The 25,891-nt window shown below is 45.9% G+C and overlaps 1 protein-coding gene across 4 annotated transcripts; it reads right to left on the reverse strand.

Moving 5' to 3' along the window:
* Window positions 1–1,284: 1,284 nt before the first annotated feature.
* On the reverse strand, window positions 1,285–25,611 carry USO1 (USO1 vesicle transport factor). 4 transcript variants are annotated; one of them, XM_050320558.1, is made up of 25 exons: window positions 25,489–25,611; window positions 25,190–25,276; window positions 25,005–25,069; window positions 21,720–21,799; window positions 18,337–18,437; window positions 17,369–17,471; window positions 17,156–17,211; window positions 16,772–16,892; window positions 15,251–15,429; window positions 14,665–14,805; window positions 13,840–13,928; window positions 13,179–13,333; window positions 12,735–12,940; window positions 11,903–11,923; window positions 10,087–10,197; window positions 9,319–9,437; window positions 8,941–9,122; window positions 7,937–8,058; window positions 7,094–7,232; window positions 6,163–6,326; window positions 5,503–5,592; window positions 4,650–4,736; window positions 3,193–3,291; window positions 2,540–2,755; window positions 1,285–2,146 (listed from the first exon to the last, which is right to left on the reverse strand). In XM_050320558.1, the coding sequence occupies exons 1-25, from the start codon at window positions 25,552–25,554 to the stop codon at window positions 2,069–2,071; spliced, it is 2,877 nt and encodes a 958-aa protein (XP_050176515.1). In that variant the 5' UTR covers window positions 25,555–25,611; the 3' UTR covers window positions 1,285–2,068. The 4 variants fall into 4 exon arrangements, with proteins under 4 accessions (XP_050176515.1, XP_050176514.1, XP_050176517.1 ...); XM_050320557.1 differs by having other exon boundaries at window positions 12,735–12,946; XM_050320560.1 differs by lacking the exon at window positions 11,903–11,923.
* Between the last annotated feature and the right edge of the window lie 280 nt (window positions 25,612–25,891).

Raw genomic sequence — 25,891 nt, forward strand, 5'->3', positions numbered from 1 at the left:
CAAAACAGTTTTTCTGATTGGGAAAGGTGCTTTGGGCAGGCTGCTTTAAAACCTGTTAGTAACCAGTTTATCTGTCTCCTGAACTCCCTACCTGACCTAGTTAGGGCTGAACTTCCCAAGGGTAACACGGCAGAGAATGGCAACAAAAACCATGTTGTAGCATCCCACCTTTTTGGGGAGGGCACCCATCGGGGTCAGGCCACACTATCCCTCATTTGCCTTCTGCTTTCACATGCTGAGGCTGAGTTTATTTTTCATGTGATTTTGTCTCATCATGCAAGGCCAAGGTTCCTTTATCTTTCCCCATCTGCTCTTCTCCATCCCCCTTCCCTGTTCTCTAGAGGCCCACGTGCCTCCTCAGGTATAATCTGATCAACTTACAGGAATACCTGTTCATTCTGCCCTCAGCCTCTGCAGAGACCTCGCAGAACAGCTCCCAGAAGTCAATAAGGTAAAAGCACCTGGGGCAGTGTGAAGGGTGTGTAGAGCAGACTGCAAGGTCACAGGTCACCCAACAGGACATGGGGAGGGAGGAGCAATGTCCACACCGGTCCAACCCCACAGGGCACATCAGCTTTTCCACACACAACAAAGCCACATACACAATTGGCACCACTGCTCCTCCACTGTCCCCTTTGCTCGCTCCTGAAGGATCCAACACTTCCAAAGAAAAGCAGCCTCATGGGACAGTTGACAGCAATGGGGAAGAGGTTCAAGCAGATATAAGTAGGTCTGCCTTGTCCAAGCAGGGATGGGCAAACTGTCACCAGCTCCCTAGGGGTGGCACTGCTGCCAGTGTTCACTGGACACAGGGATACTGAAGCTGTCATCTCTGCCAAGGCTCTTACAGAAAGGTGTTGGTAAAATTGACTCCTCAAGCCTGGCAGCTGCAGCCCTGGGCAGTGCCCCCCACTCATGCTCTGAGTTGGAATAAAAACAATATCCCTGCAAAGCTTAGTACCATTTATGTCTATCTTTCCTGCTGCTCTTCATGTTGCCACCTGATTAAGAAATTATTTTACTTTTAAAAAAGGTCCAAAGAAGTTAAGCAGTTACTGAAATCCATAGTGTTCCAAAAATCAACTGAAGCAGGTGTACTCTCTGTCTCAGGTGCAGGGAGCCACAGGATCTGGTATTTCATTACTTGCCTGGGGCAGAGTGGATGAGTTTTAGACTCTTATGTGTATTAAAATATATTTTATTAAGACAAGAGAATAAATGAGCTAAGTAGGCATACCTATTTTTATTACCAAAAGAAGAATTTGATGCATTTACCATTTTCAGTTTTCTTTTAAAATTTTATCTTTTATTCATGTATCAAGACCCAATAAGTTATATAAATCAGAGCAGTTTTCATTTCCTCAATGAAGTAGTCAACAAGATTTTAACTGTTTATGCTGATGCAGTAGCATGTTAGTTCTTTTCCAAGAGTGTACTGGTCTTGGGTTTTCACAGAGATTCTTCTCCAAAAGGCTACCTTTCTTGCACAGCTTTTCATGGGAACTCTTCCATGGTACTAGCAGAGCACTGTGGTTCGCCAGGAGGGTCTGAGTGCAGCCAGGTCAAGTGTCAAGGCACACACCTGTGGGCAAGTGCACCCCAAGGACCAGCCCCCCAGGCTGTCAGAGGCCATCCCAGCCCTTCTGCCTCCCACTGCTCTTTAGAGGAAGCCACAAACTGCCCCGAAGCTCCACACTCAAGGCAGGGGCAATGACTCCATGTGACAGGTGTTAAACCAAATACTTTTGTATTTAATTATAGACAAATGCACAGGACTGTCAATGACAATGAACCGAGGCATCAGCATTGTCAGCTCCCTGCTTTAAACAGTGTCTAAAGCAACTTCTAAACAAGTACAACTTGGGATATTCATGTAGAACTGAAACTGTGATTTGCTTGCTTTACCTAGTACGAAGGGTTTTCAAACACTCCAGTAACTTGTAACTAGGTCCAGGGTTGCCATTTCCCATCTGCTTCCCATAAGCAGATATTTTGCTTTGTATACCAGTAATAGATTTTTCCCCAATAACAATGCAATCTCACTTCCATAGTAACATACAAAAGCATTCTAGTCTTGCTCCTCTTCATCCCCATCCTCATCTTCATCCCCTTGGTCTCCAGATTCAATATCATCTTCATCTTCAACCTGAAATGAATAGAAGATCTGCTGTGAGCAGTAACACCTCTTACTTGATCCAGCCACTGGAAGGCAAGACAAATGCCTAGGGAATGCAGCTAAGCTTATAGCTGACCTCAGATTATCATCCAGATCAATTAAAGCTTAATGCATGCAACTGTCATAATGGCACAGTTTCACTTCTCTGCTCATAGTGGCTGAGTACTGGGGACAAGAGGCAGGGGCCATCTTTTACTGCTGGCTGCCAAATGAAGTTGAGAAAGTAACTGAGGTGCATTTAGCATCCCTCTGTTCATAGAAAGAGGCCTCACCAGACTCTCTGGATCAAGCTCTGCCATACCCAGACCGGCCAGACGTGCCTGCCTCAGACCCAAGAACTCATGGCTCCATTCCTTCGCTTACCGGTACACCAAGATCCTTTAGTTTGATCTTGAGTGCAGATATCTTCTGATCCTGGTCAGCCAAAAGCACCAGGAGATCATCCTGTTCCTTCTTGGATTCTGCAACTTCTCGCTGCAGTTTGCTCTTCTCATCTTGCAATATCGCAACCGTACTACTGGAGGAGTCCAGCTGCTGCTTCAGCGACTCCTTCTCCTCAGAGAGGGCTTTCACTTCACTCTGGCAACAGCAAAAATCCCACACCAGCTTACAGTACAAACACAGAGCAGCTGCTCCCTAAAAACACATTCCATACGCTACCCTGACCAGCTCCAGCCCACCTCGTGCCCTGTGGCCTTGCTCCCACACACACCTACACATCCTGACCCAAAGCATTACCGGGACAAGTACTAACTGGGGCTCTCTTCTGCCCAGTCCAACTGCACTGTCCGTGCCAGGGTACAGCTGACTCCTAGACTTGTCCTTACCCACTCTTTTGAGGCAGACAAGGCCTACATTTCCCAAGGGAAAAATGGGAGACATCCAGCTTCCACTACATGGCCTGAGACACTGAAGATGCTGAGGAAACAAACACTTCCACCTAAAGCCTTTGCTATTGTAGAAACCCTCCTAACTAAAGGCTGATTATGTAGCAGCTTGGTTTGCCCACTACCAACCTTCAGTTCTTTTATTTCTTGCTCCAGTCGTGCCTCCAATTCAGAGCTGGTTGCTGCTGTTGCACCACTGTCTCCTAACACAGGATCTGCAGTTGCATTCTGTGGACAAGGAATTCACTATCAGTGCCTCACATACCAATGCAGCAAGCTAAGACAGTACACAGTCATTTCTTTAAAGCATCTTTTTACAGCATAGCCAAGGTATGGTCATTATATACATCCCATGCTGCAAGGCATCAGCAAACACATCTGTGATTTTGGGGTCTCAGTGAACTCTCATGCACAGGTACACACATGTTCACACAAGGTGCAAACTTCTATTACATAGAAGCCAGAGTTGAAACAGACTGTTAGGGTTTCTTTTAGGCAGACCCCATAACAGCCAACCCACTCAGACACTTCGGAGGGGCCAAAGATGCTTTTAGTAGATTTAATACCCAAATCTCTGTATGTGGCTACTAAAAATAGCACTAGTGAAGCCTCAGCCAGCCCTGCCCAGTTATGATGTCCATAATGTGGCAACTGTCTGTCAGCTACAATGGCCACCCAGCACAAATTCCAGACAGGTGCCTTCCCAGCTGTACCACACTTGAGCCAATGCTCCAAGCAAGGGAGGCAGGACGTAGGATGGCAGTGAGGTGGCCTGACAGCTGCGGGCACCATGGGACACAGACACACCTCTGCCTCATGAGCACACATGGCCAACACACGTGCAGTGGCATCTCCCAGCAAAGCAGCTGACACTTGTGACGGTAGCAGTGTTCAAAGCCTTCCTCTCTGACCAGCTGTCCATTCAACAGTTGTTTGTCAACTGTTTGTGTGTCCCATGTTCCTGCAGCTTCATCTGTTTAGTGGGTGTGGAGATGTCTGTAACACTTCCATACAACATGTTGTTCAGGTTGTGTAGCTTAATGTTCACTTCCTAAAGCTGTTTGCTAGTGCTGAGGACAGGCACATTTATTTAGCTATTCTGTGAGGCCTTACTGGTTTATCACTCCAGTACTGAGTCAGGAAAAGCTCTGCAGCATTTGGAGGCCTGCACAGACAGATGCACTTCCCACTTGCCATTCAACTGTACCTCAACTTTCTAGCCAGCATCCTCCACTGCTTGAAAGAATAATCCCTTTTGTGAACATGATATCATAGTTGTGTCTCACAAAACTACTTTCTTTTATTAGAGTGTAAGCTTAAACCCCCAAGAGTTGGTATTTGCTTGTTTCAAAATACCAAGGAGCAGTGCCCTCATAGAGCACTAGCTTGACTACCAGTCCCCTCTGTTCTCAGGAGGGCTTTGTCTCAGTAACTCCTTACGGGAGGGACACTGCTAGAACCACCTGTTGATGTGTATTCTTAAAACAAGCTTGGTTGAGGACAGCAGCTACAGACACTGTAAACAGCAAGGCAAGGCTGGAAGATTTAGTCCCCAGTAACAACATAAGCAACTTGTGCACTGGTACCATTACTTGTAGCTTTTGATTCTCCTTCTGAAGTGTGGAGATTTCTGCAGACTGTAGTTGTATCTGACTCCTGAGCATTTCTAATTCCTTTGGGAAACAGACAAAAACTTAAAGTTAATTTGACAAAGCAAGGGAGTTATTTACATGATATTTTTGTCAAGTTCAATGCTACCAGACTCACTGCCTCACATCAGCAAAGCTGCCTCCCTCTTAATGGGAGCACAGCAGCCATTTCCCTAGGAGATCAAACTACACAGTTTGCACTATTTTCTACCCTGCTCTTACAAACCATTTTCTCTGGAATGCCCAACCAAGGCACCTGTCTGAGTCCCAGTCATGTTTATCACAGTGTTTCACACCACTTACACTCCCATGGGCATCTTCGGTCTGTTATCCCTCTCGGTGCACAAACCCACTATGACGACTTACTAATCCAGGCATGATTAGTTTTGTGGTCAGACAAACTCTGCCAGGTATTTTCTTGAGCAAGAGCTACCTTTAATTCATGGATCTGCAGTTATTTAAACACTTAGTCTGTGCTGTACAGCCAATACCTGGACACTTCCTTAGCAACATTTAAACCATGTACTTTGCAGTGGATAAACACATTCTACCAGTCTGAAAGTTAAATCAAGTGTCTTGTTCTGTCTCAAACCTGCTTAACAAAAACTGACTTTTTTTTTGGATGCATAACCTTGATGCTCCAAGATTAGGAGCACCATTACAAAGATAAGTGATTCAAACCAGCACCACATTCAAGAATCAGTGCTCCTCCCTTAAAGGTGAGCAAGCTCCCTTCCCATCCCAAGCTACCCCCGTTCAGCCCAGTTTTGCTGAAATGCCACAAATTCACCTTCTGGAGCTCACTATTGTGCTCAAAGCCACCAGATTTGCTGGTCTGTGAAGACTGCTCCGTGGTTCCCATTTCCAACTGGGAAGAATTCTGTAAGAGCAACACAAAAAAAAAAAAATCAGCCTTAGAATGAAACCCCTAAATATAGTTATGTTGTCAGAAAAGAAAAAAAAAACCTCAGTGTTCTTGTGTGATCAAAATTCCCAGCAGAGAAGCTGCAAATAGACTCAGGAAGGCACATCAAAGCTCTCTGGTGACATGAGAGCAGCTGAATGGTCTCCCCTAAGGGAGGTGCAGAGGTGTCTCTCCCCAGTGCACACTGAAAGCAGCATCTGTCAACTGCAGTGTGACAGGCAGGCCACCAGGAGCAGGTTCTTGGGCATTACCCCCACTAAGCTCCTAGGAGATGCCCACCATTTTTTCCCCACCCAAAACACACTAAAACTACTGATTGTAAAGCTGCACCAGTTTCCCATGCCAACAGTGTGAAGCAGCACAGGCTCTGCTCGAGCCATCTCCTACCACGTTCCCTGTTTCCAGCATGCACTCAGGCAGGATAGCTTGGCTGCCACCACAGTGAGGACATGCACAGCTTCAGGCAAGTTACTCTTGAAACCAGGAACCGGCAGCTGGATTGAGTTCTGCTGAGACAGCACTTACCAGTTTTTCTATCACAGAATCCTTTTCCCTTAACTGCCCTTGCAGCAGTTCATGCTTGTTTTTCCATTCTTCCAGCTCCTCTTTCAACTTGCTCACTTCTTCTGTCTGAATGCCATTCATCTGGAACGTGTCACTGTGGGAGTTATGATGCTGGGTGTCCTTTCCTAAGGAACAAGAGTTTACAAAGATCAACCAAACATCATTCTAAAGCTGGCTTCGAGCACACCACTGGAAGTGCTTACTGTCTGTCCCCCTTGTGCCCCACAGGGCAATACAAACCATTCTAACTCAAAAAGCAAAGCACAATATGTAAGAATGATTTAAGAATAATAAAAGTACATGATAAAGAGCTCTAATTTGCCATTCCTTCGGGTATTAATGCTGCTTCAGCCATTCACTCCATCCAAAGTAAGGCCATAACAAATTCTATAGAGGGAAGATAATTGTTTCCAATCATAAATAATTAGGACTTTTTTCAAATAATGTCATAACCAGCTTATCAGGCATCTTGACCTTGGAATCAACTGGAACATATTGCCCTGATTTAAATACTCAGCAATTTCTCTAGTGACAGCAAAAGGCCTCACATTGCACATCTGCCCTACTGACATCTTCCCTAACCCCTGCTTTCATTCCAGATCCAAACTTCAGCACACTCTGTGGCCCTTCTATAACTGTTCTGACTGAACAGGCAGTGACTGGTTTGGATTAACTTGGCCCAGAGCAGAGGCAGCCTCTCCCAGCAGCTCCCTGGTAGCCACAGTTCCCCAGCAAACCTGTCTGCTGGAACTCTGCTGCAGTCAGAAATCTGAATGTAACTGTCAGAACTCTGCTTGCCAGAAATCACACAACATCCTGGCACAAGGCAGATTTTATGTGTGATGTTATATCATTCCCTCTAATATTTTACATTATTCTTCATGAAGCCTACCTAGCTGTACTTTGAGGAGATTATATTGGTCCTTGTGCTGTTGGATCTGGGACACTTGCTGTGTGACAGTTGCCTGGAGCTGTTCATTCTGAGATGTTAAAGTGTTGATGCGTTGCTTTAGTTCTTCAAGCTCCTGGTCCTGGGAAAGGAAAAAAAAGCACACTTAGAACTAATAACACTTCTGAAAACAAAGGAAGGTGAATAAAGACAGAAAAACCTTACCAGGACCTGCGCTCTAGTCCACTTCAAGAATCTTTAAAGAAGTTACGGTAACTGCAGGCATCCCATGGTCATTAGAGCCTCACCGGTGGCTCAGAAGTGCCCCTGAGTTTCTCATGTGCCCTAGACCCTGTTCCCTAAACTCAACACCTGCTTTTCAGTTTAAGTTCATTACCTTTGTTCCTCTACTTGCTGCAGCAACCTTGCAATTGAACTACCCCTGGAAAAAAGGGTTTGAGAGTCCACCCACAGTGGGGACAATACTCAAACTACACCAACAAACCATTTCTCCATTCAGCTCCATTTCATCTGTCACCTTCCCAAAGGTGAGAGCATAGAACTAAGAACTACATCTCTGAGGGGCTGCAGGTTCTCCAGTGACTCATGTGAGAAGAAACGCTCCAACACAAGAGCAGATGCACCTTAAGAAAAAGGAAAACTAACTTCTCCAGTATCTTGAACACTGACATTTCAGTTAAATCTAGGCAGAAGTGTTTTTAGAAGTGTCTGTGCGTTGCAAGATTCCTTGTTACTTGTTTTGGAATGGGGTATCAAACTGCACTGCAATGCCTCTGAAAGACAAAAAGCTTGTCAAGGCACATGTACAGGGTTACGCCCTCTTACCTGCTCCCTAATGACTTTTTTGTAGTGAGTCACGATGTTGTCATGCTGTTCCAGTGTCTTCTTGACCTCCTCCTCCTTTTTATCCTCCTCGCTGGACTTGTAAATCGCTTTACTTATAACACCTGTCAAAAAACAGTCTTTGTCAATTAGAGCCCAGTTTACTTCTTTTTGTCTTCAAAAGAGTTCCAAAAGTCACAGTTTGAGTTCATGGCTTGATAAACAAAACCTGCACATTAAAAAAGCAAAGGTTCAATAGCAAGCGGTGACTTCTTTATTGCAGGGTTTACACACTTACTGCTTTACTTGGTTTCACACAAGTAAATGGGTGCTTTGAGTCCATCCTATCAGAAAAGCTGTGTTTTACTTGCACTGTGTCTGCACTAGAACTGCAGCCCAAGTGGTTGTACAAATAAGTGCAAGACTTTGAACTACAGTGGCAAAATGCAGATCAAACTGCTTGGGCAAACCCATATTTACAGTTGCTGCTTTAAGGCTTTTTCCTTCTCTAGTCTCAAATATTATGTTAATAAACAGGACACCAGTTACATGTTAGGAACAATGACAACCTGTCTATTCTGTGAGGGACAGAAAAAAGACTAAAGCAAGTGTCCATCATGTCCTAGCAAGCCAGGAAATTCAGCATTAAGTTTTCTTAATGAAACAGTTGGAGACAGCCAATATTTGGCTTGTGTACTTCAACAAATCAAACCTTTATGATCATCACATGTGCTCAATACTTGAGTTTCCATGTGAGCACAGGTAAACACCTCCTGGCCACTGTGGTAACTCACAGAATCTGTTAGGAATAGTTTCACCTAAGAACACAGAGTAATCCAGTTCAAGTATTTTTACTAAACACTTGAACTGCAAGCTCAGGGATATGATGACTTCCAGCTATTCCTGTAGCCTTTTCGTGTCATCACATTACTTGAAGAAAATTACATTCAGCACACTTGGAGGCCACCAGCTCATCACAAACTAGAGAAATAAGTGCAACATCTCACCTTCCAATTCCTTTACCAGCTTGGTAAATTCATGGTCAAACATCATGTGGTCTGGGCTAGAGAAACTAGGCTGGGGCTTCTGAGCAGCTCTGGAGTAAAGTTCATGTTTGCTAATGAAGCCAAGCTTCTCAATGAAGTTCTCCCTGCCAATCCTCTTCTCAATCAGCTGCTTCAGCTTCTCTCTAAAAGCAAGAGACAAATCAATCCCAGTGCAAGAACTGAGAAGAAGTGAACTCCTTCCCTCATGACAGGTTTTACAGTTGCAACTCTTATCTGTCTCAACCCCACTGCCCTGCCCCAGTTAAAGGCTTCTTAAACCACCGCCTGCCATTCACAGAACCTTCTCCTACAGTTCTTTTATTCCTACATCATACTTACTTCCTATAATTCTCAAGGGAATTGTCATTGTAGTAGATGGAAATGCCAAGCAAAAGTGCACACAGGCCTTGGACGAGCTGCTCCTCTTCTCCCAGGTTCTCAGCTATCTGCCCTGTGAGCTAAAGCTCTTGTTAAGGATATTGGAGATATTTCAGCATCCCAGCACATGCAATGTGTTTCTCCCTGTATACATTCCCATTTTTTTTCACATCTAAGGCCGAGCTCGATTAAGAATCAGACAAAAGAGCTGTTAAAACCCTTGCAAAGTTAACTCCTATTTTGAAGGACTGGGTTAATCAGTGGCTTTCCTGAAATTCTCAGTGTTCAACCCAAGACATTTAGTTGTTTCAAAACTAAAGACTTGCAGTGTAGATAAGGTGACAGTTTAGCCTTACAGACCTCAGTATTTTTTCCTGAAAAGCGAGCACATCATTTCTTCTTAAGCAGAAGTATGAAGCACTCTTCCTGCCCCCTGAGTGCGAGTTTAATTCACACTAAAATCATCAAGGGGCTTGTTGCAGTAACACCCCCCTTGGCTGGCCAGTTGAGGTGCTTTTCCACTGTCCTTTGGTATGTGCATCCTGCAGACAGGGCAGTGTACTCAGAGCACTGGCAACAAAAGGCTGATTTTGTCTTTTGGCCCAGTGCATTTTCTTTCGTGTCACGCAGAATCCCTGTAACCTCATCTACACAAACCTTTGATGGGAACAGGAATAATCCAGGTAATGTCTAGGCGAGGGGTTCTACCCACAAGCAGGTCAAGGATACAAAAGGTACATTGGCTGGATTGTGAAGGAAGTGGGTGACAGCAATGGAGCAGTTGCTCAGCCAAGTGCAAAGCAACATCAGTAGTCCAACCCTGGTCTGTACTTTGCTGCCCTGCAAAGAATAAAACCCCCCAACGTCACCTTCACGCAGTGGATACTAAAACACAAAACCCAAGCTGTACTGGATCAGAACTCACCTACTCCCACCTCATCATTTCAAAAGTAAGTCATGTCTTTAAAAACAACCCACTCTTTAGCTATTCTGGAAACAGCTTTAGTGCTTAGATCAAACAAAAATTAAACTGTTCATACTGAACTGTCTTCAGAGCACACCAGCAAGCAACACAGATGTGAATCTTAACTCAAGGCAAGTTAGCACCAATATAAAGTCATAACACATTAGTTCTGCATTTGTAATTAATACAAGGGTGGCACAAAGGAACATACACACAACCCCCCTAAAGAAGGAACAAGGTGTACGTTTAGTCAGGTAAGGATTCCCTGGAAGAGATGCATCACCAAGACTTGCCCTGCTGACCAAAATCTGCCAGCTGGTCAGAGTATTTTCTAGGTCAAAGAAAGACAATACTGGAGTGGCTTTCAATTCACACAGGAATGCTAATGGCAGTATTTTATTTTTGTCAACTTGAGAAAATTTGGGTTTGTCTCTGAACTGACTGTCTAATTCCATCTCTCCTGCAGGGTTTTGGGGATGCTAAAACAGGCATCCATCTCTTCCAACAGTCAATAGTCAGATAGAAGCAAAAGTGCTCCCTCATTTCCGTTTGCAATACTGGCTCTGATTGGCCCAGTCCATACTGGGAATAACCCCTGGAACTGGGGGTGTTGGCCCTACAGCACGTGGGCACACCTCAAGCTTCCTGCAAACACTGGCACACACCCTTCACTCAGAAACATGGAATGACTTTTGTTTACATGGAATTACTAAGTGGAACCCAGCACTTAGAGCACACAGTTTATGCTGGAAGCAGCTGCAAACCACATTCATTCTCATGCACTGCTTCCTATTCTGAGGTCAAATTGATGTGTTCTGCCTAAGGATTTTCACACAGTACAACACAACCTCTCTATAAAACAACAGTTAGTTATTTTCTTGTTATTACACCATGGTAACAGCCACTCAGAGAAGACAGGTCTCCATGGTTGCTGCTCTACAGTTCAGGCCCAGTAACAACACAGCCCCACCCCTCAGGACAGCTGTGATCAACAGGGTAAATGAAAATATTCTACAGCAGCAATCATTTTTTTGTGCTTCAATTAACAGCCTGGAAGTCAAACAACTCTTCAAGTTCTCAATGAGAACCCAGCTATTCAGGACCAGTAGAGCCAAGGTTAAAGTATCTGCTGGTAAGTAGAACACACCAAGTGTCTGGAAGGCAGGTTAAACAGTTTTTCGTTCAGCAGTCAGGACACCAGCAGCATGTTCCCACTTCAGATGGTCCCAGCTGTTTGCTACAGGCCAGTCAGAAAACAGCACTCCCAACAGTTTTAGTTTTCCTTACAAGAAAGCACATCTGTTACACGAACAGATGGTCCATGAGTCCACCCCACTGCAAAAAAAGCACCCGTGCTGCCCAAGACCTGTATCCCCTAGTTCTGTGGAGCACCCCCAGAGAATCCCCTGGAGACACAAGGGGTTTGTTATGCCAGGGAAAACCCAAACCCACTGCAACACAAAGCTGTAAGTGGAAACACAAAAAAAGCAGTTAAAGAAAACCTCCCCAGCAAACCCCAGACAAGAGGGAAAGGTCTGCTTTTGGCAAGAAAATGCCCAAGCTGTGCCAAAAAATACATACCCGTCTGTCGATCTTATCACCCTGCAAGTTACACACACATTACTGGAGAACCTTCAAGTGGAACACAGTTCAGAAATATCCCCCCAGTTCCTTCTATTACTTAGGACCAAAGAGCCAAAGTTTTACTGACTCAAATTTACCATACATAAAAATGCCAGGAAGATAAAAATGAGTACTGGCTCTTCTGAGCTAAAGCAGCTGAAAGAAGTCACACGAAGGAATTCAAAATTCCAGCCAGTATTCTCACTTGCAGGACAAGTCCAATTACCACCAGAGTAGCTCCTTACTATTCCCTGTGCTTTCTTCCCCAGGCAGTTCTAACAAAGGGGAATGTCACAAGGAGGTATGGGCTAGGAAGGAAACTTCCCTCACCAGGCATCTGCCAGGCTGGGTATTAACATGTTGAACAAGTTCAAAAAAGCTTTTAGCCTTTCATAACAAAGGCAACAATCAATACATGAGAGCCTGCTGTTTTCATGATGTTGCTAGTTAGCAAGCCCAGGTTAAAAACCAAATGGGCACTTCTTGAACACAAAAGCATCGTGACTGGGGATCCTGTCAGTTGGCCTTGTCTCTTAAGCCAAGTTTTGTGGTTGGATGCTTCAGGGCATCTGAGAGCAGGCAGCATCAAAAAGCCATGTGATGGAAAAGCAAGATTTGCTGCTGTTCTCCTCCCTGTGAAGCACAGAGTGCTTTAAGCAGTGCTTAAAAACCACCTGCAAAAGAGGACCCTCCTCATTAGGCACCCTGTGTCCCTGCAATGCCCCTGTCCAGGAGCAGCATCCCCTGGGCCACCCGGAGCTGTATCCCGAGGGTGCAGGCAGAGCCGTACCTGGGAGAGGATGTTGGTGCACTGCTGCAGCAGGGACACGGGCGGGTTGCCAATGCTGGTTGCCAGCTGGACCCTCAGCAGCTGCTCTTTCAGAGTGGCATTCTCCTGCAGGGCATGGGCCAGGGCCACGGCAGCACACCAGTTGGACAGGGAATCCGTGGAGAAGAGGCCCCCACACAGCAGCTGACCCGCCGAGACAGAGTTACCTGTAGCTAGCACAGAGGCCAAGAGATTAAAACGAGCCCCAGAAACAGCCAAGTATTTAGGACAGCATAGACTTTAAACCCAGGAGGAAAAAACCCCAAGAACTAGTGAGGTTTTACAGCACTCCTGAGCACGGTGCCAAGTTGCCTTGCTGGGGTCAGACCTGCACAGCAGGTACTGCCTGCAGCCAGGACACAGCTGGTGCCTTAGCACCGTGCCAGCTCACAGCGCCTGCCCTACCGTCAATGGTGGATGGCAGCAGCGTGGACACGATCTCTCCTTGGCCTTTTTGGTTTTTGTAGAGGAAGCACTGGAAGCAGTAGAGAACAGCACAGCGTAGCACAAAGGGCTGCCTCTCGTTCACCATGGACATCAGCAGGACTACGATGGCAGGCCTGTGGGGAAGGAAGGCAAAGCCACCAGAACAAAGGTGTGAATGCAGACCACCTCAGCTACAATTTGAAGGGTGTTCTACAGGTAAGGAAAGATATCTTGGCCTACCACTGCATCTATAGCCATTTTAAACAACAGCATTAAAATACCAGGTGTTACTCAGAAGTTTTTCAGTTACTTAAGACACAGATGGATTATCTATCTTCTTTGCCTCCAAATGCTCTTGTTGTAGACTGTCCTTTGGCTGACAGGGGCAGCTGATCCTAATTTAGGAAATTCTCTGCTATTGCTCATTCAGTTTTCAGGTGCCACCAAATATAAATTCTAGGCCTCATCTCTGTACAAACAAACCTGACACCTTCATGCTGTACCCAATACCCCCCACATGAACTTCAAGGTGTTGCTCCAGATCATAATTCCAACTCTGAATTTAAACAATCCTTTGGATTAGACTGTCATGACCTGTACCAATACACACTACCAGGGTTAAACACTTTCCCTCCCCTACCTTGGTGGATTAGAAGGTGCATTTACAGAGGCAAAGTAGTCTTGATTGGTTTGGCATCCTCGGATGACCTCTGATACAGTATTAATGGTCTAGGGAAAGGGCAGAGAGAAAAGTTAAAGATACTGAAATGTGAGCCATCATCTACCACCTAGATCACTTCAAGTTATTCAGCCTGACCCTGACATCTCAGTATGTGAAGGCCTCAGCACAGATCAGTGCAGTAAAACCACTGCACATGAAATCAAAGCATTTACCAGCTGTGAAACACTGAGCTAAGGTTATGGGACAAAGAGCTCAGGTGGCTCTACCACACCCAGTCACCTCCAAACTTAATTTTCTCTGCCAGATCAGTTTTGCTATGTTAGCCAGTTCAACTGGACACTTCAAAGAACCTTTTAAGGAACAAAGAACTGCAACAGAGTAACCAGCCCACACTCAACCTACTCATGACAGGGCTTTCTTTCTAGAATGTAAAATTCCTCATCATTGGAAGCCTGCCAAATAAGAACACTTGTAGACTCTCATAAAAGAGAATCAATAAAAAACCCACCCCCAAACCAGGAAAACACAGATCGATTCAGCTGCTCTGGGATATGCTGAAATCCAGCAGAAAAAGTAAGCAAATCCAAATCCTTTCTGGCTGCAGAACACAATGTAAGTGACTTTCCCATTTATGCTGCCCACACAGGAAGCTGACACCTCTGGCATCTGAAATACTTGCTTAGCAAATATTCTATTTGTCTCTGCGGCAACTGGGTCTCCCTGTAGACTGCTGTTATCAGCCCTTTGGTTGCCCCCATCCTGACATCCATTTGCCCCTCTTACCTCTGTCAGGATGTCAGCAGGAACCCCAGTTGCCATGAGGATCGTGCAGAGCTGCTGTAACAACCCGCAGTGGAACATGGCCTTCTGACAGCTGCTCGTGGCACCAGGAGGGTTTGTGGGAGACACCAGCACCCGCACGAGCTGGAAAAAAGGGAAACATTCCCATGTGAAGAGAGCACAGGACATCCTAAAATGCAAAACCAAGCTCATTTGAGGTTTAATCATGAAATAGAATTGCTCCTCACAATGGAGGACTGGAGAAAAACAAGCTGTTCATCTCACTGCTACCTGTGGCTGCTCCATTTGGAGTTTCATACAGGGGATTCTTTACACAGAACATCCCTGATTATGTTTTGACCTTCACTCACTGCTACAGCTCAGGTGACATGAAGCTGTGTGATACAGCAGCCATTCCAGGCCACCTTCAGCAGTGTTGGTGCTGAAAGCAGCACAGCTCACGAGCACTGGCAGCTAATTCTGAGCTGAAGGGAACACGTGGGTTTCACAGTTGTGACGTGACACCTCACCACAAGGGAGCTGACAAAGGGCTGGCACTGGTGCTTAGGAGTTAGAGCAAGAGGTTTACCTGCAGCATTAGGTGAAGATTAGTTACTTTCTGTGCAGACCACCCACAGTTGTCATCTCCCACCTCAAACCAAGGCTTCATCCGCTGAATGTAGGAGCCTTCTTTGAAGAAGTTCTGATTGGAATTATTATTCTTCAGCAAGTTTTGTAAGAGGAGGAGACAGTCTTCCACTACTATTCCTGATGAGAGCAAGAAATAAAAATCAAAGTGAAGAGATGGAAACAAACTAGTTTCCCCTTGCAGGTAGGATGTGTTAGGTGGAACAGAGCACACTTCTGAGCTCTTCACTCTTAACACATTACACTTGGATCAAGAACTGGGCACCTCACAAAAAAATTAAGAAAATAACCCAAGGACACTCTAAATTAAACACATTGGTGTTGATCCAGCATATTTCCAAGGAAATCATAGTTGTTTTTTCTTTCACAAGTCCAAGGCAAATTTCCAAAGCACATACAGCTCACGGTCAAATGGGTAGGAATGGGAAAAACCTTAAACAAAACCTCACCATCACTGTGCCCTGATGTTCACCTACTTTAGAGTCAGACTACACTGTCTCTATCATGTGCACTCAAATGAAGTTCCTCCTGAACTGCATTGTGGTTCCAAGGCAGCAGTTTCTTCCTGGGTTACACATTCATTCTCTTCAACCACTGGTTACATCTTCAGCTCATTTCAAAGCTACTTTCTAGTTTGTGTTATCCTCAGATAGAGGTTCCTCCTATCAGAGGAACAGATGTAGCAGGGGAGAAGCAGAGAAGCCTTAGCACTTAGGAATTTACATACCAAGTCTCCTAAAATTATTAACTGCCTAAAAATAGTACCTTTAAATCAAAGGTTTGCTTAATATTTCCATGCCAACATACCTGGAATAACTGAGCTGGAAGAGGAGCATTAGCTGCTCCTGAAGCCCACAAAAAGGTCATGAACAGCAGCCTGTCATGTTACTGAAACAGACTGTGTAGTAAGCGACAACTGATTGTAAACTCATCGGGTGTTGCTAGTAAAAAAAGAGCCCCTAAGTGCTGCACTACTTTTGCTCATTTTTAAATCCTTTATCCCAACAGGTAAATCACTTGGCAAGGAGCTGACCAGAAAACTGAAGTTATTCGAGCAGCTGAAGGAACTCAGCAAGCTGTTACTTCCAGCCACTCCAAGCATCCAAGGATCTCACAGGAGGAATGCAGATGCTGAACTCTGTAAGTGGCAAATGCAGCACACACATGTGACACTGCCATTCCAAGTCCATACGTCCCCAGGCCTGAGCCAAGCAAGAACACATTAACTCATTCACACGTGCTCAGGGAGGTTAACTGATGTTTTAACTGTAGTTTTCAGGAGACACAGAAGCCCTGCCACTTGGTCCATCAGGTTTTGCTTGCTTTGTTACAACCAGTGTAAGTTTTGATCCCTCTACCCACTGACCCAGGTCCATTTACCCACGTAGGGGTAGGCAGGGGTAAACCTAATATAAACACTCCCTAATAGCTGGTGTAGAAGCACAAGACTTTTAGACTTTACCTCCATCACTGTTTCCTTCCTCTGTTATGATATCCAGAAGTCTCTCGAAGGCATTTTCAAAGGCAACAATTTTCTGTATGGCTGCATTACTTTTGGTCAGTTGCTGTAACAACAAGACTCCCTTGACAGGAGAGGGAGAGGCGAAATTCAGCTTAGTTTTTCCAGAACTCCATTGCTTTTCTCAAGTCACAGCCCTTAAAGGGATGCTGAATGAACAGCATAATCCTCAGCCAGGGTTACAGGCCTGGACTTCACGCCCTGCAAGTCAGCACATCTGAAGCCCCACCAGAGACACCAGGCAGTGGTTCCCTCATGCCTCACTGTACAACACAGAGGATGAGAGTGGCCCCTCAGAACAAAGGGGGAAGTTCCTTCTGTACTTACATCATTCCGTATAACCTCCCTAGAGTCTGCCAGTAAATCCATCAGTCTGGAGACACCTGCAAGAAACACACTTGTTTAAAGAGTAGCATTAAAAGATGCAGCTTGTTTGTGCCAGGGGTCTTCAAGACCCTTTGCTCAAGATTCCTCCAGCCCTCTGCCATGACTGCTGAGCTTCCAGCTCCAAGGTTAGCAGCAGTGAATTCAACCACTCACCCATGGGGCTGACAAGAATGATCTGCTGCACTTGGGGGCCTTGCTGCTTTAAAAGGGATGTAAGTAGCTTCACTCCAGGCCAACGAACATGGAAATCAAATTCCTGCAGAAATGGAGAGGAGTAAGTCAAGGAATCCATCCCTCAGTATTTAACTCAGGTACACTGACAGATTCTTAATACTGCTGAAAGCCTAACATGGGTTCCACATGGGAAAAGCACACTATCGTACTGAAGTCGGACTAGCAAGAAAAAAGAAAGGTATTTGTGTTGCTCTCTTCAAGTATAATACTTTTAGTTTAGGAACAAAATTTTTAACAGCTGCAAGTGAAGAGGCAGTCCTGGAGGATAAAACCATTGGAAAATGGGTTAAACATACCATGCTGTGGGAAAGCAGTCACCCTTTCCACTTGAACTCCATCTCAGACATTACTGTCTCATGATCATTTAATGATCATCTCAAAAATTATCCTTGTACAAGGCACAGCTGCTGCTGTTTGGGGAGCAATAATTTTCATTGTTTCTAATCCAGTATCTAAAACCCTTTCCCAAGTAACAGGATGAGAGGAAAGGGCCTCAAGGTGCACCCCGGGAGGTTTAGATTATTAGGTATTAGGGAAAATTTCACCCCTGAGAAGGTGTTGAGGCACTGAACACGCTGCCCAGGGCTGTGGTGGAGTCACCACCCCTGGAAGTGTTCAGAAACACGTGGATGTGGCACTCAGGGACATGGTTTAGCACTGAACATGGTGGTGCTGGGTTAACAGTTGACTCCACGACCTCAGAGGTCTCTCCAACCTCAAAGATGCTGTGATTGTACTGCATGTTACCCTGCTTTAAAAGCTGCACTGATGGTGTTCATCCAGGTCAGTCCTGACTCCCCTCCAACCCCACAGTCACTCGATGCCAGCACACCTCACACAGGCTTCACTAGGACAAAACCACGGCTCTCTGCAGCCCAAGTGCTCACCTCTACAAGAGTCAGCAGTAGAGTGACATTTTCTTGCTGTTTAATGAAAATCTCTGTGAACTGACTTCCCAAATCATCAACTTGTTTTGCTGAGTTTTCTTCTGCAATAGTAAAAAACAACATATTACAACACAATTGGAGTAACTTGAGCAGCTGCAATTTTTATTCTCACTAAAATAAGGCCAGGGGTGACCAAAAGATTGAGTCACTGCTATAATAATGTTAATGGAATTATTTTCAGGACAAACACCAAAACAAGCTTTTCCCAAAACAAACCCCCTACATTATTCTAAGTGTAACTTAAAAGTCTCAGAGCAGTCCATCCCCATGCAGCTCAACTGATCCAGGAGAGCAGGTCCCCCCAAGGACAGTTCACTCATGTGTAAAAGCAAAGCACAAGTCACACCACTGCTGCACGAACAAAAAACAAATGCAGAAGTATCCCACAAAGTGACAAAAACATGCAGACAGCCTCTCTGCACCACTGCTGTTTTTCTAGGCTGAGTGACAATTTACATAACTGCCCCACAAAGCAATGGCATGTAGGCACTACTGCTTGGCACAGTTAGGGAATGTCAGCTGAAAAACTGAGGAAGAGCAACTCTAATCCCAAGGGAAACAGATTTTTTAATAGTAGAAATAAACAGAACACAAACAGTAAAGCTAATGAATTTCTGACTAAATCTAAGAGTCTTTGGATTTTTCCTCCTACTTGAAGTGCAGGATTTACAGCCTTATCAAGAAGACATGAACCATTAACAAGTGAGCAGCTATAAAAAGGGTCAAAGGCCACACACCATCTCCAAGCTCTGCACTTGCTGGGGGGTATGGCAAAACAAATCTGGTGTCAACAACATGAATTCAATTCAATGAACCTAATTCCAACTGTTGGCCACAGTGATTCACGGCAAGGTCCCAGTAACATCTACTTGTTAAGGATTTCCAGGGCAGCACAAGTCTTTTGTTTGGCTTCCCAGATATTAATTTCCCATGTCATACAGCTGCATTTCCCCCTTCAGCAGGCTTATCAGTACAGAGCTTACAAGAGGGACAGAGAAGCAGCAACAATCTCCTGTAAGTTTCTTGCTGCAAAAATGATGAAATATTACCAAAAAGGGATAGAAGAGAGGACAGACTGTGTGCAAAAATAACTGCAGCCTAGGCATGGAGCACCTAGCACAATAAGTCCCAGAGTGAGCTCTCTGAAGCTGAGGGTCTTAGCAAGTCTGGCACACTCCTGGTTTACATAAATGAAAATAAAAACTCCACACAGGTTCAGCTTCTGCACTTGCTGCTGCAGAGTAAGAGGCAACTCAGTTGGGAATCAACCAGACATGGATTGCACACTGTAGTTTGCTGCAAGCCAAAGAGAGAAAGCCCCAAACCCTAAACATTTTACTTTTAAAATTAAGTCTAAATGTCTCATTTTGACTTTTCCTTGAGCTGAGACTGAACATCTTGTCCTTTTCCCAAGCCCAGCTGCAAATAGCAAGAGTTTGAACTCTTGATACCAACTGTTGTCCTTGCACAAGTTCCAGGTGCTAAGGCAAAACCTGAGCAGTACCCACAGCTTGCACAGCCTCTTTCAGCTTTGCTGTAGGTTATTTACTCTAGGTCAGGATTCTTCTACAAAAGGGTCAAGTCACCTTTTTTCTCTCTCAGCTCTTGCTTATTCCTGTCAGTATTTCTTCTGCTACATTCAGAGAAAAGAGGGAGCTGGACAAAACAGGCAAAGGGAAACTGCATCTTCCACTTACATGGATACACCACACATCTTGCAACCAGCCTTCTACCCATAACTGCTCTTTGAATCTAGACACTCACAGGGTTCTCAAATAAAAGACCAACTTCCATCTAGTAAGAGCAGCTCTTAGCAATTCACTAACAAGCAGCACAGCAAACTAGAATTTAATCTTAAAATAAACAGATGAAGTGCATTTTGATTAAATCAGTTTAAAAAAGGAGAACATGACAAGAATTAGTGGTGACTTGGAGTAGAAGTGAGCACTATTTTGAACATGCACTGCTTAAAAAAGACACTGTGAAGGATGCTCACGTGCAGCTCATGCATTTGTGTCCAACTTCAGGGCTGCTTGCAAACAAACTGTTCACAGACCTCGGCCCATGAAAATCCTACCAGCTCTGCAGCTGCACACTTTTATGACATCCTTATCAAGAGCTTATCATGCAATCTCTAGAGGTCTGCTGGCATTCAACATGCCAAGTCACAGGAGCAATCCAATTGGGAACACGAGTTCCAAGGAGTAAGTGTAGAGCAGAAGGCAAAGTGCTTCCCCTGAGCTCCGGTTCAGGTTTTTACAGTGTCCCTTTTAAGTGCCAGCAAGTGTTACTGGTGTGAGTAGCAACTATGGCTAAAGTAAAGTGCCATATTCATACAAGTAAAGGTTCTTTTACCTTCAGAGTCATCTGTCAGTGCAGATAAAATAAAAAGAAAGAGGAGACAGGTTTACAAGTTGAACAGCTTTCCACACCACACAACCCATGACAGCATAAGCTCAGGTTTCCCAAACAGCCATCCCAGCTTCCTACAGCAGCCCTGGCTCCTTTGGAAAGTTCTTATGGAAGGGGCTGAACCAAACCACCCCTTACTCTTTCAAGAGCAGTGATCTCTCACACATAACTCTAGTTTGACAATTCTTTGCTCATTTTAAGAGACTGCCAATAACACTTTAGTCCAGTCCATAATCAAGGCCACTACCACTAACATGGATTTACCAGCAGTGTAAGACTCTGCCCTTGTTCAAAACATCTTTCATTAAGATCAGGGCACTAGATGAACAAGGAAAAGAAAGGCAAGTAAGCCATGCAGCAATCTGCTAGTGGTTGAGACTAACATTCACAGGCCTCTGAGACCAGCTTTGATGGCATAGCAAGAAAGCAGAATGGATTTTCATAGCCCAGCTGTACAGTGTCTGCTTGGTCATCTTGGGAAGGACTGGCACAATCACTCTGTAAAGTGCCACAGCAGGGCTGAAAAGCATCTTCATACTTAGATGGTATCATTATCACAGGTACCTGAGATCTTAGACTGTAGTGTCCCATTTGACAGTAACAGCTAGAATTATCCTTTAACAATAACAAACCATTACTTGATTTTTAACTTACAAAACTAGAAAAAAAACAATTATCCCATTCCAACCTGACTGCTGTTCACAGAACATAGTTTTTAAAATTAATAAGCAAGAGATCAATGTTATTTTAATGCAAGCTGCATACAAAATTTTTAGCATTGCCCTAACAGCTACACAGTAACAAAGCAAGTCTCAGCATTAGTAAATCACAGTATTAGAGTTGATGATTTGAACAAAGCCCCAAGGAAAGGAGCCCCACAGTTAATACAACTATTACTACCAAGTGCTTACCTTGCTCCTCCTCTTCTAGGTCATTCGATATTACATTGTAGAGAGTGTCCAAGGCATAGCCAATTATTTCAGAATCTGAACTGCAAATGAAAGAACCACTTTTCTTTAATGACTTATTTCCAACTACTCTTGCAAGAGATCGCCTTTCTGCCCAGGCAGTTCCCTTGGCAGCTTTAGGTCAAGTGAGAAGCACAGATTTGCTGCAGTACCACATAACCGTGAGCTGTGCAGCCCCTGAGTGACCCAAACTCCTGTTCTTGGTTCCATACCCCCAGGTGAGCCTCAGCAAGTCTGGGGACACAAGATGACCACAGGAGGCTTCACTGTAGCTATGTCTTATTTCCTGAGTCACTTTCTCCAACCCGGTCCTCAAGTGTACCAGGAGAAAGCTCTGGGAAGGCTTCAGACCATTTCCCAGAAAGTCACCCAAGGAAGCTGCAGACAAGCTTCAGCACCATCCCAGGATGTCAGCGAGAACCCTGCCAAAGCTTGGAGGAATGCAGCACCAGCTGTGAATGCTCCCGGACAGGCCATCCTCTGTGTCACCAACTCCAGCTACACCCAGTTATTATGGGGTTTTGAACTCCGAGCATCCTCATGAATGCAGGGCAGCCTTGCTAACCCCAAAGCATTAGTTCACCTGCTCACACCCAGACCTGCCTCAGGACAGACCTGTTTCTTCTGCATTACCGAGACTGAACCATCTGTAAAGCCTGCACTACAACCGAGACACAGCCAAGAGTCCGGGAGAAGAGTGTAGCCATTTTTCTGCTGCTTGCTTTGTTACTCTTAAACCAGAAAACAATCAAAGCACAGTTGGTCAAAAAAATAAAAAAAAATCTAAGATCGCAGAGGAATGCACCTCTGGTTGCACAAAGGCACCTCACAGTACTTGCATGACTTTGCCAAGTATCTGAAAAGCACACTGTCAAAAGAAGAGTTCTCCTGCTGATTTCAAGTGCTTGCCTGCACTGATCTTCAAGGCATACCAAGTAAGGCTCCAACCAAAGACACATTTACATTTTAGGAGGCTGCTAGGTAGCTCAGAGCAGAGGCCTGAAAAACCACCACACCTTTTAGTCCATGGAAATGGTCTCATCTAGCAGGTATGATCACATCTCCAGCCTGCTCATGTTTTCCCTTTGTCATGTTAGTTCTTCAGTACACTACTACAAAGTCTAAGCTTTCCTTTTCATAGAATTGAAACAATTCCACATGTAGTAACACACAGAAGTTTCCTGGAAACCTAAAAACACCCACCAAGCTGTGGCCTTGCTTTTCCTTTCCACTGTTAAGAAAATCACAGCAGCTACAAAAGAATAAGCAAATTTAATGTACACACAGTTAAAAGTAGGCCTTATTTCTGTAGCTGAAAGAGGACAATGTACACAGCCAGCACAGGAGTGACTCACATGAAAACAGTGACATGTGAGAAGACACCTCGAGTCAGTCATTGACTTCTCTCTTCTCATCCTAAGCAGCTGCACTGCAAAGCTAGTGAGCAACAGACAGAAAAGAGCATTTTCTACTGCTGCATAAAGCTTTAGGGTGCCTCAGGTGGACACTAGAGAGGTGCAAAGGTCACACACCAAAACAGTAACCACAGCACCGCCCTCTGTCAGCCAGCCTGCCTCAGTTCAATATGCCTGTCACACTGGGCATGGGGGACAGGTGAGACTGGGGGTCACTTAACCAGTTATTCAGATGAGCTGGCTTGGATCGGTGTTGAAATAATCCCAAAGCCCTCACCTCTACCATCACTGACAGCAAACAAAGGATCCCAGCCCCTTTAGCACCTGCACTGGTCAGACACAGGGCCTGCAATGCTCTGTCAAGTAAGCCAGGGCACACAATGCTGGGCTGGCTGACGTGCTGCCAACAGCAAATCAATTTACCAACATCTTGTGGCAGACAGCGTTTCTGCAGTTGAAAACCCAAAACAAACATGTATTTAATGGTTTTTTGAGCTGCAGTCTGAGTCACAGAAAACATTTGCAGGGGCCCAGGATGCTCCAATTCCCAAGGATCAGCTAGAGGCCAAAAAGCATAGAAAAGCCTCAAGTCCCTGCCCTGAAGGGTTTGGCTTGGCATCTCAGCTAGGAGATGGGTAAAGCCCCACCTCTCTTCTCCAAGTTCAGATCTGCCCTCAGGAGCAGAGAGGTGGATGAAAGCAAGGCTCCTCAACCTAGTTTTTTTGAAGGGCTTCCCTATCATACCAGTGACAGTTACTCCTCTAACCTTCCCTTTCACTGTTTGCACCAGGTCAGACATTCAACTTTAACTAGCCAGGCAGTGGAATAGGAATAACATGGACTCACCTAGACAGCAGCCCCACACCTTCTTCCCAGCTGGCATAACTGGCTGGGCAAGGAAGGCCTCAACCAGCAGCCTCGGGTTGAGCACTGAAGGGTTTCATGTCCTACATCCATAACTAGAGCAAGAGGCCTCCTTCCAGACACACAACTGCTGCTTCCCTACCTGTCCTTTGTCTTGGCATCAAGAGACACACTTGTCCTTCCCACGTATGCACAGCCAGGTATTCCGTATAAGACCTTAACACTGTTTCATATCACTTTATCAGTTTAATGGTTCAAACCCAGATGGAAAGACTGTCCCAGTCCAAGCACTGCAAACAGGTTCCATGTTACAACCTATGCGTGCTATCAAGTACAGCAGTGCAATCAGCTGCAGAGATAGATAACCTATTTCAAACACTGGACTGCACAAGTACTACATTCTGGGCCACACAGAGCATTCGGACTCACGTCATCTGCCACAGCAGCAGCCCTGGCATCCTGCTCTCCTGTTAACCTGAACCCCTCAGTGTCAGTGCCTGCATTACCACCCAGGACAGAATTATTCTACCAATTCATTTTCTAGCACAGCAGCACTAACTCACCCCTGCTGACTTCATTCACTTCCTCTTAATTGTGCCTACTGCACCTTTTGCCCAATAACAGGCTGATCTGGGTTATTTCAAAACCTGTATTTAATTAACATTGTCATTTTGGTCTCGCCTTCCCACAGTAGTGAAAACTAAACACTGAGAAGCATGAAGACACTTCGGTACCACCTTCACTCTTGAGCTGGTGTTTCTGTCCCTCATCCAAGACCTGGAATTCTGTCCTTATCCCCTCCGAATACGCTCCGATAAACACAATCATCACAAGAAGCCACTGTCACAGGAATTATTAGAAACACAACTCCCCTCCGCGCCTTGTCAGTCCAGAGCTGTTTCAGCAGAAGGGGGTCACGTCACTGGCCAGAGGAGGCTGCAGCACTCACCGGTCTGTCTGGAGAACATGAATGAGGTGTTCCATGGCCTGTATGCCGACTTCCAACCGGTATTTCTGTTCGGAGAAAACCAGATTTGTCAGCGGTCGAAGCACGAACACCAAACAAGGCTTTTTTAGTAGTACATGACAAAGGTAGTTCAGATCCACGCGGCTCCTCGGGAAGTTGGCAGTTACCTTGGATAACGACTTGAGAGCACGAACGGCGTCCCTCCGGTCATCCAGCAACGTGGACGAAGCCACCCGGTCACAGAGCTTCTGGATCTGGAAAGGTACGTAACACCCGGGCTAGGGTGGCTGGGCAGGACCGCGGGACAGGCTCCCGACACCCGGCCCGGGCTCCGGCACCGCACGGGAGAGGTGCCCCCTTCCCACCCCGCGGCCCCGGGCACACCCCGGGCCTGGCAGCGGGGCCGGCACAGGCAGGGCGGGCGCGGCCCCGCGGGGCTGGCCGGCCCCCCAGCGAGCCCGCTCACCGTGTCGGCGCCCGAGGGCTGCGGGCCGGCGCTGGGGCCGCCCATGACGCCCCGCAAGAAGTTCATGGCGGCTCGGCCCGGCCCGGCCGCTCCCGCTCCGCCACCAACCCCCGCGGAAGCGCCGCCGCGCCTGCGCTGCCACGTGGCGCCGACGCGGCAAGGGCGGGCCGGGGCGGGGCAGCGGGGACACCGCGGGACAGCCGTCACCCGCACTCACCGGGAACAGCGGGCAACCCGGCCCTACCGGCACCTCCGGCCCCAGGCGGCGGCAGCTGCGCTCCAGGACAGATCCCAGCCCTTAGCGCACTTCCCAGCCTCGTTCGGGATCCACGGCTTGACCTGCATTTCTAGTTAGGGAGAAAAAAAAAAATCCCCAACGGGTGTGAACAGCAGGGTCAGCTCG

The sequence above is a fragment of the Myiozetetes cayanensis genome, unplaced genomic scaffold, assembly GCF_022539395.1.
Source record: "Myiozetetes cayanensis isolate MyiCay16 unplaced genomic scaffold, myiCay2020 scf24, whole genome shotgun sequence".
In the NCBI taxonomy this organism is placed as follows: Eukaryota; Metazoa; Chordata; class Aves; order Passeriformes; family Tyrannidae; genus Myiozetetes; species Myiozetetes cayanensis.